The 12,680-nt window shown below is 41.7% G+C and overlaps 1 protein-coding gene across 1 annotated transcript in view; it reads left to right on the plus strand.

Moving 5' to 3' along the window:
- The window catches only part of MTTP (microsomal triglyceride transfer protein), an 88,707-nt gene that overhangs the window by 46,745 nt on the left and 29,282 nt on the right, over positions 1 to 12,680 (plus strand). The window contains exons 7-11 of the mRNA XM_077476616.1: positions 382 to 532; positions 640 to 797; positions 5,878 to 6,046; positions 7,805 to 7,912; positions 10,203 to 10,415. Coding sequence (XP_077332742.1) covers positions 382 to 532; positions 640 to 797; positions 5,878 to 6,046; positions 7,805 to 7,912; positions 10,203 to 10,415 — 799 coding nt within the window. The remainder of the gene's footprint in view (positions 1 to 381; positions 533 to 639; positions 798 to 5,877; positions 6,047 to 7,804; positions 7,913 to 10,202; positions 10,416 to 12,680) is intronic.

The following is a 12,680-nucleotide window of genomic DNA, read 5'->3' on the forward strand; positions in this document are numbered from 1 at the left end:
TGTGGCGGTGGGAGCCATTAAAAAGCACTGATCTCCCTATATAGATTTCATTAAAGCAGCTAAAAGCTGCGGAGGGGGAAAGGAGGAAAAGCAGCTGTCAGCTGCTTTATCTGAAATCTATACATGCGTGTAATAGCCCCCATCGCTGCACCGATCATCCCCTGACTGCCCAGGTATCAGATTAGGGATTGGAGCATTTGCATGAGTACAAGTACTAGTGCAAATGCTTGGTATCGGCACTGATACCGATACTGGTATCAGTGCAACCCTACAACCTGCAACACCCTATATTCATGTAAACCTCTCTGTCAGTATATATTTGTATATGCATCCTGCAATCAGTTGCTAACTATTTTTTATTTATTTTTTCCAAATATGCAGACAAAAGCTTGAACTGAAGGCTGTTGAAGCTGGACCAAAGGAAGTAGCAGGAAAGCAGATAGCCAATGTAGTCAAAGGGCTTGATCCCAAATACATGGCTATTCCCCTAGTGGCTGATCCAATAAAATCAGAATGTAAAAATTGTCCTGTGGTGAGTAAACTCTTTGTATCGTTAATTATAACTTTTTCCTAAAATATTATTTTTAGAAAAAAAAAAGTAGTCAATTTTGTAATTTATTTAACTCTGTTTCCTATCAGCTTTTGAAGCAATGGCAGACCATTCGTAAAAACTTGGAACCTGAAAATCTTTCAAAAGCCACTGCGGCTCACAGCTTTCTGTCACTAATTCAAGGTATTCGTAGAGCTAAGAAGTCAGATATTCTAACACTTCTTAGATCAGAGAAAGAAGATGTGCTGTGAGTACTAGTTTATATGTATTGTTCTAATTTTATGTTACTTTTAAAACTGTAACACGAAGGACTGCTCCTCCAGGGCACCTAGGAGTCAGATCTTCATGTAGTTGTTCTGCATGAGCAGTCATAGCAGAAGCTGGAAACATCTGAAGCAAGAATAAGAACAATATTTGTATATACCAGGCCACCCACTATTTCATAAGGGGACGGCCCTTTGGATTCTACTTAGTCTCATGGTATACAGAAAAAAAAAAAACACAATGGTATGGATCCTGGGAGTGTTGTGAATAAGGTGCCTTATTAAATGAGGGGAGATGCTTCAAAAATGTACATGCCAAAAAAACACCAAAGGAAAATGCACCTACAAATGCTATCGATTTCAATACAAAATTGTATTTATCAGACATACAATACATGTAAAAAACAAGCATGACAAAGATGGGAAACCCCTACCCCACATATACATCTCCCCCCTGGCCCCCCACCCAACACAACCCATCCCACTCTGCACAACCCATCCCACTCTGATCTCCCCAGATCCTGGCCCCCAAAATCGCTGTCAACCCTCTATTCCCCATTCCAGTGAATATGCACCCCCTTCTGTTGGTAACAGATCCGGTTGTATCAGTTAACTGTGTGAAGTGTTCTGTAGACTGAATGGCTAAATGTCTGCAATGAAAGTAAGTCTGCCTGCTTATTTGCCTGGTTCGACCATCTGCAAGTGAACCCATGCCTAATCCACTCAAACCAATGTCAATGTAAACCACCAACAAATGGGAGTTGTAAATGGACAACAAGGGGTTGCAGTGGCATATACCAATGCGATATTGGCAGGTCTATGGACTTGTTGATTTGGGTGATGAGCGTGTATCACAATAAACAATACTATTAGGTTGTCATCCAAAGTGTACATACATGGGTTGGTGTCCTGTCATAGTATAGGGACCTATCATACCATGCTGATTGGTAATCCCATAAATATAGTTCTCATACACGCTTCCATTGACTCTCTTTTGGTCTACCCTGCTGAACAGTGATGTCAGATATCTCTCAGCAGATGATTGACCTTCACAGGGAGATGGTGCTAATGAGAGATCTATATCCAACCATCTGCATGTGTATAGACTTCCCAATAGTGTGCACATGGATTTGTTGGAAATAAAAGACAACAGATTGACATGTATGAATACAGACTTTCAAACCATATGTATCATGTGTATGTCTGAATGTGTATGTCTCCCTAGTAAATGCACTGCATCTAAAAGTGAGCCCAGATTGAAAAAGAGTGTTGGCCGAGTCTAGGTTGTAGAAGATATTTCCAGTCTGTAATTGACAGTGGTAGTCCGTTGTCCCAACACCCTCTATTGTCGGCCACCAAAAAAAAGTTGATGTTAAAAATTGGATCGATTTCTGTCCAACTATAAACAATGTTCATCTGTTAAAAAAATAAAAAAATTGACCGCTCACCACTTACGATCACTTGTTGCTGTAAATGAATCTCCACAATATAAGAGAAGGCTGATTTTAGATGCTAAACGCTGATAGTTGTAGTTCTTTCAAAGCATTTGCTTCCTTGCAGATTCTTAGACAGCTGTATAGCACTGTGTAGATACCTTCAACCTTTCTCTAGAGTAGAGATGCATACCCACATGGATTCACTGTTTCCAGCAGGTGATCAACATAGCTGGGATGAAAACAACCTGTGGACCTTGAGGGAGGCCAAGTGTACTCCTCCAGCTACGCATTTTGCCCCTGTCACCGACTGGGGCTTCGTCTGGGCATATGAGGGGGTTGAATGGAAGATACAGAAGATGCTACACCCCTGCTTTTTTGATAAGTGTGCCACAAGGAAAGAGGGAATTGCAAAAATAAATTTTATGGTCTAGTGCATCCATAACTAATACCAAATGCACACTTCTGCTACATGGATGTGGTAATCCAACCTAGCTACTTTCCATTACACCCTCAGACCTCAAAATATTCCATAGTGCAGTTTTTTTTCTCCAAATTCTGGAGAGTTAATCACCTACAGTGGCTCTTTTGATGGAATGCTTTGTAGTGGTGTTCATGTGTATGTTCACCTGCTATGGGAAAGGGTTCCACATACTGTTGGATTTTTTTATTTTTCATTATGGGGGATGTAACAGAAGGTACGGCATACAATGTGGAGGGCAACAGCCAAACTTCAAGTCCTAAGTCACAATAGAATCAGGAATTATGGTGGGAAGATCTCACTATCCAAGTAACCAATACATATAGGTAGCCATATGCAGACCAGCAGGCTTCACGAATGATAAGATCACTTTTTGGTGGACTTATCCTAAAATGCATTCATTGGTGTTCATTGATCTCTGTGAATAGCAAAGGCAATTTTTTAATTACACATTTGTTTAGTCTACATCTAGAATTATTAGTTGTAAGATGGACACTGTTTGTCAGTCTTTTCTAAAGTAATGGCATCTATCTGTTGATTTCACTCAACAGGCACAAAGTTGCTATTAAATCTCTTATATCCGTGTTTGTGCAAGCCAATGTTCATGATTAAAAAAGGATAAATCCTGCAATGTGTTTGAATGATTTTTATTACCAGTGACTCTACATAAAAAAATCTGCTTTCATTATTTTAAGCCAACCCATTTCACGTATTTACAGTTTTGCACTGTATGCCTTGCAGTCTTCTAGCAGAAGTGCAACTTCCTAATAATTCTGGGCTTGTACATTGTAACACGTATTTTAAGGGTGAATTCTAGACAAAGAGCTAAATGTACAGCTGCAATACATATATACTGTAGGTGCTGCTTTACCTGCCAATGGATTGGAGATTTACACAGCTTTCCTAAATAATACATTCCTATCTGAAAGAACACCATACCTGCTTTTTTTTCTTTTGCGGTTAAAGAGGAGCTTCACCCTAAATGGGAAGCTCCACTCTATGCCCTTCCCTCCCTCCTTTCTTCTATTTTAGCCATTTTTTGTTTGGGGGGGGGGTACCTGGTTTTTACAGGTAAACGGTAAACGCTCCCACTTCCACTCAGATCTCCACAGCAATCATCCAGAAATTCTCTCTGCAATGGAGCTGCATGTCCTTGACAGGAGACCACTGGGAAGACAGCTGCACAACATAGGTTAGCAAGGGTTTCTAACCAACCTTCTGTTGCGCTCCTACAGGCCCTGCTAGCCTATGGTGTGCAGCTGTCCCGAGTTCTGTTGACGTTACTCCCAGGGACGCAAGATCCTCTAATCCCTGTGCTATGGCCGGCGTTCTCCTATCATGGTCCTGCAGCTCCATCACAGCCTTCTGCCACGGACTCCCACAGCCCTCACAGCCCCTCTGGTACATCCCTTCCATCAATGGTTTGGATCTTTCAACTAGCAGTTGTGTGCACAGCACCATGTTATGCCCCGTACACACGACCAGACTTTTCAACATCAAAAGTCTGACGGAATGATTCCGGCAGACTATTCGAACGTGTGTGGGCTGCAGCAGACTTTTGATTTGCAAAAGTCTGACAGACTTTAGAAATGGAACATGTTTCAAATTTTTCTGACAGAACTCTGCCGGACCCAGTTCCTACTGAGAAATCCGCTCGTGTGTGTGCTAGTCTGACGGACTAAAACCGACGCTAGGGCAGCTATTGGCTACTGGCTATGAACTTCCTTATTCTAGTCCAGCCGTACGTCATCACGTTCGAATCCGTCGGACTTTGGTGTGATTGTGTGTGGCCAAGTCCGTTCATTCGGAAAGTCCGTCAGAACTCTGTCAGAACTCCGTCAGAACTCCGTCGAAAGTCTGTCAGACTTAGTCCCTCGAAAAGTCTGGTCGTGTGTACGCGGCATAAGACTTTTAATTGCCCTTTAATTAAAGCATGATTTCAACTAGATTTCCTTGTCTCCGGTGGACCCTGGGCTCTGGTTAGTACATCTATCCCACACAGTTTCATATGACCTCCCTGGAGCGCCTTGACTGTGTGTTTTTTATACTGTCTTTACCACTATCCCAGTGATCACACCGAGGCAGCCCAGCCAAGTCCACATACCACCTTCTCTTGCTGCTGATATGGATACACATTGTGATACTGCAGTATAGCACCTTACATTCTTCTATATTAGGGGAATAGTTTTACCTCTCATTATGCTAGAGCAGTTGTTCCCAACTTGGGACATGAGTATCCCCAGGGGTACTAGCCAAGGCATGTAAGGGTATGCAAACATAAAATATAAGAATTGCAGAAAAAGGCAGTGGTGCACCTGTGACTGTAAAATAGATGTGTGTGTGTGTGTGTGTGTGGGGGGGGGGGGTTACAAAACTGGAGCACTCAAAATCTGGTGCACGGTAATCAGCTTTTAACTGCAGCTTGTTAAATTAAGCTTTGACAATACACCTGGAAGCTGATTGCGCCCAAACCTCCACCCCCCCCCCCCCCCGAGTATTGCTTGGTGGCCATCTGGATTTTTGCCAGAGTCAGAAGAAGTATACACCTTGTCAGTAGTGAAGTTTGGGATGAGTTCTGGTGCTCCAGTGGCTTTGATTTAAAGTACACTTACTGTACTACAGTATTTAAAGGATCAGAAGTTTGTGGACATGTTTCTGGTGTCTCATATGAATACTCTTCTTAAACCTTAGTATTATAATTTTATAGAGGGAATAAAATGAGAAAATGCTTCAACATTATACAAAACAAGCAGCATATGAGGCAGCACAGTGGTTTAGTAGTTAACACTTCTGCACTTATAGCACTTGGTTAACTGGTTTGAATTACTTCCATAGCACTACCTGTATGGAGCTTGTATGTTCTCCCTGTGCTTGCGTGAGTTTCCTCCCACAGTCCAAAATGCTGGTAGGTTCATTGGTTCCTGTCTAAATTGGCACTAGTATGTATATGTATGCATATGAGGCAATGTCCTTAAATTGTAAGCTCCTTGAGGGCAGGGACTGTTGTGAATGTATAATATATGTAAAGCACTGTGTAATTTGTTGCTGATATATTAATACCTGTAATAAATATGATGTGAATATTTGTGTCAAAAATGCATGCTTTAGCAGTGGACAAGCTAAAAAATATTAATGTCTGTTTTTGCACAGTCCTCAGCTGGTTGATGCAGTGACTTTTGCTCAAACTCCTGAATCTTTGAAGGCCGTTTTGGAATTTTTGGACTTTGGTAATGGAAGCAGACCTTTGTTACAAGAGAGATTCTTATATGCCTCTGGCCTGGCTTCACATCCAAATGAAAGTATGCTGAGAGCTCTGCTTGTAAGTTCATTTGATATATTGTGTCAACTAAAGTAGGTTTTACATAATAGCATGGTGTAAAAAAATAGTAGTATTCATTCAGCCATTGTAACCATAGTAAAATTAGATTTTCCTATCTTCTCTACTTAAAAGCACATCTTTAGTTCTATCAGTAGCTCCACCCCAGGCTAAACCCCAATTTATGGGCATTCCTATGAGGGAACTACAACCAGTTCTGTAATCACTGCCCCCTCTCTAAGATTCACACTGTGAACAGCTCTACAACAGGGAAATTTAATAAATATAAAAAAATTAGGAGATAGTTAATCCCTAAAATAGCAGAGAGTTTATTATATAGCTTTTTCTGATAGCCATTAGTGACGTTATTTCTTTATGTCAGGGCTAAAGATAACCTGAATGCTGCAGATTCCAATAACAGGCTTTAAAAGAGCATCTTTTAGTCCTGACCTTCAATTCAGAGACTAAATCGTTTTTTTAGTGACTTATTTTTATTTAGTTTAGCTACTAGTCCTTACAAGCAATATTCCCTAGAGAGCTTTAAGACAACACTGCCTTAACTATTCAGCATGAGGTTACAGCTGCTAACTTATCATGCATTCCATTCAATAATTCCCATTATTCCATTCAATCATGCCTCTAGGCCATATGCTGGCAAATTTCTCCCTGAAGATGTCATAAGCCACAAATAGATAATTTTCTAACAACACATTCATTTTGTCTTTGACTAAGAATCCCTTTATAGACAATGCTATGTATATATCTGAATGTAACAGTCCATGCTAAGCATAAGTGTTGAATTATATCACATAATATAGCCCATGACAGACACTCTCAGCATTGTTCCATAATAAAGTACAAATTGATGCTAACATGAAGAAAAACTGTGCCATCGTATATCAAGTTAACATGTCTAATTCATCAACATCCATATTGCAATGTCCTACCCTAGCAATTGGTGTAATTAGTCAAACTCATCAAATAAAAGTACTATTCATATATATACCATAGACTTTCTCAACCAATTTCCACTGACCACCAATTTAAAGGGTTACATCTACATTAAGCGCTAATGCTAGAACACAACATCATTTTAACTATCTGCATTTCTTTTTTTGTTGTTATTAATCATTTAATTACAGTTTTTTTCCCATATACAGCAGGTAGGTGTTAACATATGAGCTGGCCTAGGTGTTAAAATACTCTAGGAATCCCACATCCTTTATTAATTTATTTAAAACATTGTACAATTTACTCGTAATGCTAATGTAAATATGATCTGTAGATGTAATCATTTTAGCAGGGGTTCCTCATGACCTGATATACAATGATTGGGCAAGGTGCAGACTGTGATATTATAACCACTCCACTCCACCTCTTCCAATCAGAGAATGCTTTTTATTCATTGAAAAAATACTGTGAAGGTGAAGGGTGGCTTAGCCGAGTGAGCAACCCACTGTGGTCAGTATGCAGTGGGGCAGAAGTTTGACACAAACAGGACCCAAAAGATCACAGTGATCACTGTAGTTGTGCCAAATACCACAGTGATTTCCAGTTTTAGAGATGTCCCTAAGATATGGAATATGCATATTTACATTGGTCCAAGCCAGACCAATGTAACTATGTCATTAAGTTTATAACTGAAGTTCAGCTTTACATAACCTCATGGCCAAAAATTGTTCAGCTTCATAGCAATACACAGTGTGGAAAGTGGTTAAAGTGTTCTACTGATCTTAATTTTTTTCTTGTTTAATTCTCTAGGACAAATACAAAGGAAAAATTGCAAACGAGGAGATTAGAGAAACTGTCATTATTATTATTGGTGCTCTTGTCAAAAAACTGAGCAAGGCTGGAGGCTCTGAACTACCGGTAACCATTATAGTATATTTAATTATTCATACTTTTGTTTTTTTCAGATTGATTGGCTCATTTTATCTGTAGTGCCAGCCCCGTAGGAACTGCTGGTATTTTGCCCAGTTCTTCCCCTTTTTTGCCCCGCAGCCAGGCATAAGGTAGATTCACAAAGCCAACTATACACACACTTCCGCTCATTGTCTTCAATGACCAGTCTAGTGGTTTTGTTTTTGTTGTTTTATTTTTGGAGAATGTGGATAGGGAAGGGGATTTAGTGGGATACTCCAAGAAATAAAACTATTCACAACTGAGTACGTCTATCTGATCTCTCGGTTAAGCTCTGGTGAAGTCCTTGCTGAAAGCAGATGTAGACCCCTGTTCATAAAATCTGGGCTATAGTGTAAAGTTAGTTTTTGGCTAAGCTGTAAACAGCTCAGATTTGCCAGTAGGTGTCACTAGTACCACAGGACAGTGTGAGAATTACAACTAATGTTGAGCTGTAATGAATATTCTTTTTCCGGAAGCAACCCAGTAGGAGGTTCCTGGCCGCTGTGCATTCTGGGAAAGAATATTTATTGAACAGAAGCCATGTGCTCTTAGTCATTTGTTACTTTGGGGCCCTCCTGGCCTGAGGATGTGCTGCTGCAAGTTCTGCAAGCAGGCCCAGAAGCCTGTCTGGGGCCTACTAATCCTGAGGTGGTCCTTAGGCTGTCTTGCCTGTGTGGAAGAAGCCAAGCTGAGGAGACCCAGGGGAAAACTCTTGCTGGAGACAGCCAGGATGAAGGCTGGTCTCTCAGGAGGGCCTGGTGACTCGTTTGGAGGACGCACCTATATCTAAACTACCCTAATGCCCCGTACACACGAGCGGACTTAAGTCCGACAGACTTCCAAAGGAGTTCCGTCGGAGTTCTGCTGGAATTCCGACGGAGTTCTGACAGACTTTTCGGCCGAACGGACTTGGCCACACACAATCACACTAAACTCCGACGGATTCGAACGTGATGACGTACGACTGGACTCGAATAAGGAAGTTCATAGCCAGTAGCCAATAGCTGCCCTAGCGTCGGTTTTAGTCCGTCGGAGTAGCATACACACGAGCGGAGTTTTCGAAGGGGACCGGGTCCGGCGGAGTTCCGTCGGGAAAATTTGAAGCATGCTTCATTTCTAAAGTCCGTCAGACTTTGGCGAATCAAAAGTCCGTTGCAGCCCACACACGATCGGATAGTCTGACGGACTCGGTCCTTCGGACTTTGGATGTTGAAAAGTCCGCTCGTGTGTACGGGGCATTACAGTATCGAATAGACCAGCCCTCCAGCCAGCTCTCTGCAGAACCAGGGTCACTCTTACTAACTGTAAGCCCCAGGACTCCCACCTGAGGCTACATGGCAGCACACTCTCTCAGTTCATGCCCTCGGGTTGCCCACCTGAGGCCACATGGCAGCACGTGCCAGGGGAGACAGCAGCCTCCCCCTAGCTGGTGCAATCCCATTCTAGGAAAGACCTTGTGCTGAGCATGCTCTGTGAATAAATACCTTCTCCCAGCATTCTTCAGGCCCAACCTACCTGGAATTTGCTTGCGTGGCACTGATATTTCGGTTGTCTTCTGCATAGTGTCCACCTATACATCCAGAGCCTTCCCAGATTGCTTTGATACAGGGGAGCCCAGAGGCAGAACTTTAAAATAGCTATAAATATTCTTATTATAATTACCAAATCCCCCTTTTTATTAGCTTCCTGTAATCACATGGGTGAGAGAAAATCAGTCAGGCTCTACTGAATTGCACAGGGTTGTCTGCTAGTATCCTACTTAAAAGAAAGCAAAGCAACAACCTTTTCTGTGTGACAATGCTTCTTCATTTAATATTTAGTATGCAGGAAATAAAATGGTGGCTAAGCTATTTGTGTAAAAAAAAATAAGGTAACCAACCTGGCTATGCTGTCAGGGTGGGTGCATGGATCAGAAGGCTGCTAAACGGAATTACAAATGCTTTGAAGGGTAAAACAGACCGCATATAGGTAATACATGGCCTGCACGTATTTTGATTTATTTACATCAAGTAATGGAAACAATCATCATTTTGCCAAATTGGAAGTTTTAGGAAACTGAAAAGTGGTTAGAACTGTCAAACCATGAATATGCACAAGGTCTGTCATATGCCAGGGATTTTATGGCATGAAGTTTATTCTGTCATATGGAAAGTGAGAACAGTTATAAATAATAAAGTTGAACTAGTTGACAATGAATAGGAATTTTGCTCTGTACAGTGTGTTTCAAATGATATAATCTGTATTGTTTTCATTACAGGTAGTTCAGGAAGCCAAGCAGTTAATCTTAAATGGTTTGCAAAAGGCAAGCAAACCTTCTGATGTGAAAGCATATCTTTTAGCCCTGAAAAATGCCAATCTGCCGGAAGGGATTCCAATGCTGCTGAAATATTCAGAATCTGGGGAGGGGCCTGTCAGCAGCATTGCGATCAGCACTCTTCAGAATTATGACATATCATTCATCACTGATGAGGTAAATTACTATGCAGACATTCTTCACGTTTGCAATTTACACGTGACATACAGATAATCAGGAATAAAAACAACACGTCTATAATACAAGGAACAAATGGCAGCAACCATTCAGAAATTCACTTTAAAGCGTATGTCCTTCCAAAAATTTCAAGTGGAAAGGGAAAGGTTAAAACCCCTGTCATGTTTTTATTGCTGTTCAGAGCTCTGTTAGAGAGATTTCCACAAATTTTCTGTCCTCCTGACAATTGTTGCTTGTGATGACAGCACCACAGACAGAAACAAGAGTAAGGGGAGCTAGAACCCTCATCAGATTTTTATTTCTGTACGTGTCCCTGTTATATATATTACTTTGTTTTCCTGTTGAATGAAATCACTGTCAGCAAAAAAAAAAAAAAAAAAATAAGAGAAAAGAATGTGGTTAGATCGCTAATGGAGCCCTAGATAGCAGTAAAAATCTGACAGAAGTTCCAACCCATCTCTACTCCATCCAAAACCCAACAATACAATGTAACCACAAACACAGATTATATATGCTGCCTTATTGTAAGATCTGCTGGAGCCAGAGGATCAAGCCAGCATCTACCTTCAGTAAGCTACTAACGCTTCAGTCTTGCCTAGCTTCTAAGTCCAATGTAATGGAAAATAAAGATGTGTCCATGCATCAAATTCCAAAAACCAGAAGGGGTTATTTCCAAATAGCAGGTAGAACAACAGTCGTGGCCAAAAGTTTTGACACAAATATTAAATTTCTCGGCTCCTCTCGCAGTCCTGTCGCTGACTGTGAGCAGAGCCAAGTCTAGCCAAAGTACACTCGGCTTTCTGTATGTCAGCGGCGCTCGCTCCTCTCGTAATCAGTGGAGGTGGGCGGGACTGCGAGAGGAGCTGAGTAAAGCCGAGTATACTTCGGCTTTGTGTATCTCGGCTCCGCTCGCTCCTCTCCGCTCAGTCACCGGGGGATCTGCGCCAAATTTAAATCGGAGCAACCCTGAAAAGAGACTGGGCAAGGCTGCAAAGTGACTGGGCAAGGCTGCAAAGTGACTGGGCAAGGCTGCAAAGTGACTGGGCAAGGCTGCAAAGAGACTGGGCAAGGCTGCAAAGGCACTGGGAAAGGCTGCAGATGGACACTGGGCAAGGGTGCACTGATGGACAAGGCTGCAGGTGGACACTGATAAGGCTGCATTGATGGGCATTTAAATGTACGTTTTTTCCTTAAACTTATCTCCTAAATGTTTTTTTCCTTAAAATTACCTCCTAAACTTGGGGTGCGTGTTATACGCTGGCGCGTGTTATACGCCGATAAATACGGTACCTGCCCTCCCCCCCCCCACGAGTGTCTCCAGAGCAAGCCGCTTGTGTAATAACTAATCACATGTGTAGCACCATGTCAACTGCAGATCAAACAGAGGCTTATGCCCGATACACACGGTCTGACATTCCGACCACAAAATCCGTCAAATTTTTCCGACGGATTTTGTGCGCAACTAGTCTTGCATACACACGGTCACACAAAGTTGTCGGAAAATCCAATCGTTCGGAACGAGGTGACGTTCGTAACATACGACAGGACTACGTAGAGGCCAGTAGCCAATAGCTTTCGTCTCCAAATTGTTTCTGAGCATGTGTGGCACTTTGTGCGTCGGAATTCTCTACACACGATCGGAAAAAGTCAGATCGGATTTTGTTGTCGGAAAATTTTAAGTCCAGCTCTCAAACTTTTTCCTTCTGAAATTCCGACAGAAAAAGCCTGATACAGCCCACACATGATTGGATTTTCCGACAACATAATCCGATCTGACTTTTTCTGTCAGAATTTCCGACTGTGTGTATGGGGCATAAGATGGAAGCTTCCTTCGCTGTAAAATATAGGAGGGTTTATTTCCACTTCAAGTACAGTATAAAGATAAATGCTATACTCTACCTTAATACCAGGACACAGGAGTGGTATTCAAAGGCAATGGGCAGGGTCATATGCTGTTACTCTCAGGTGATTGGACACTGGTGAAATATTTTTGCTAGGTTCACCGCTAGAGCTGACTATATAACCTTGTATAACCTTGTACATTCTGTGAGGCTCTAGTTTTTTGCTAGTTTCCCTATGTGATGAACCTCTTCTCCTCTGGAACAGTTTTTTATTTTTTAAACCATTGAATTTTTTTTCAGAATCTTCTCCCTAAATCTGACTGCTTATTGTCTTGCACTACCTAGTAGTTTCTGGATCCGTTACCCTCGGTCTGCGTGGCGCCAGCCTGTAATGTTTGCTTTG

Source organism: Lithobates pipiens, unplaced genomic scaffold (assembly GCF_037356315.1).
Source record: "Lithobates pipiens isolate NorthernLeopardFrog02 unplaced genomic scaffold, aLitPip1_a1.2 Scaffold_13, whole genome shotgun sequence".
Lineage (NCBI taxonomy): Eukaryota > Metazoa > Chordata > Amphibia > Anura > Ranidae > Lithobates > Lithobates pipiens.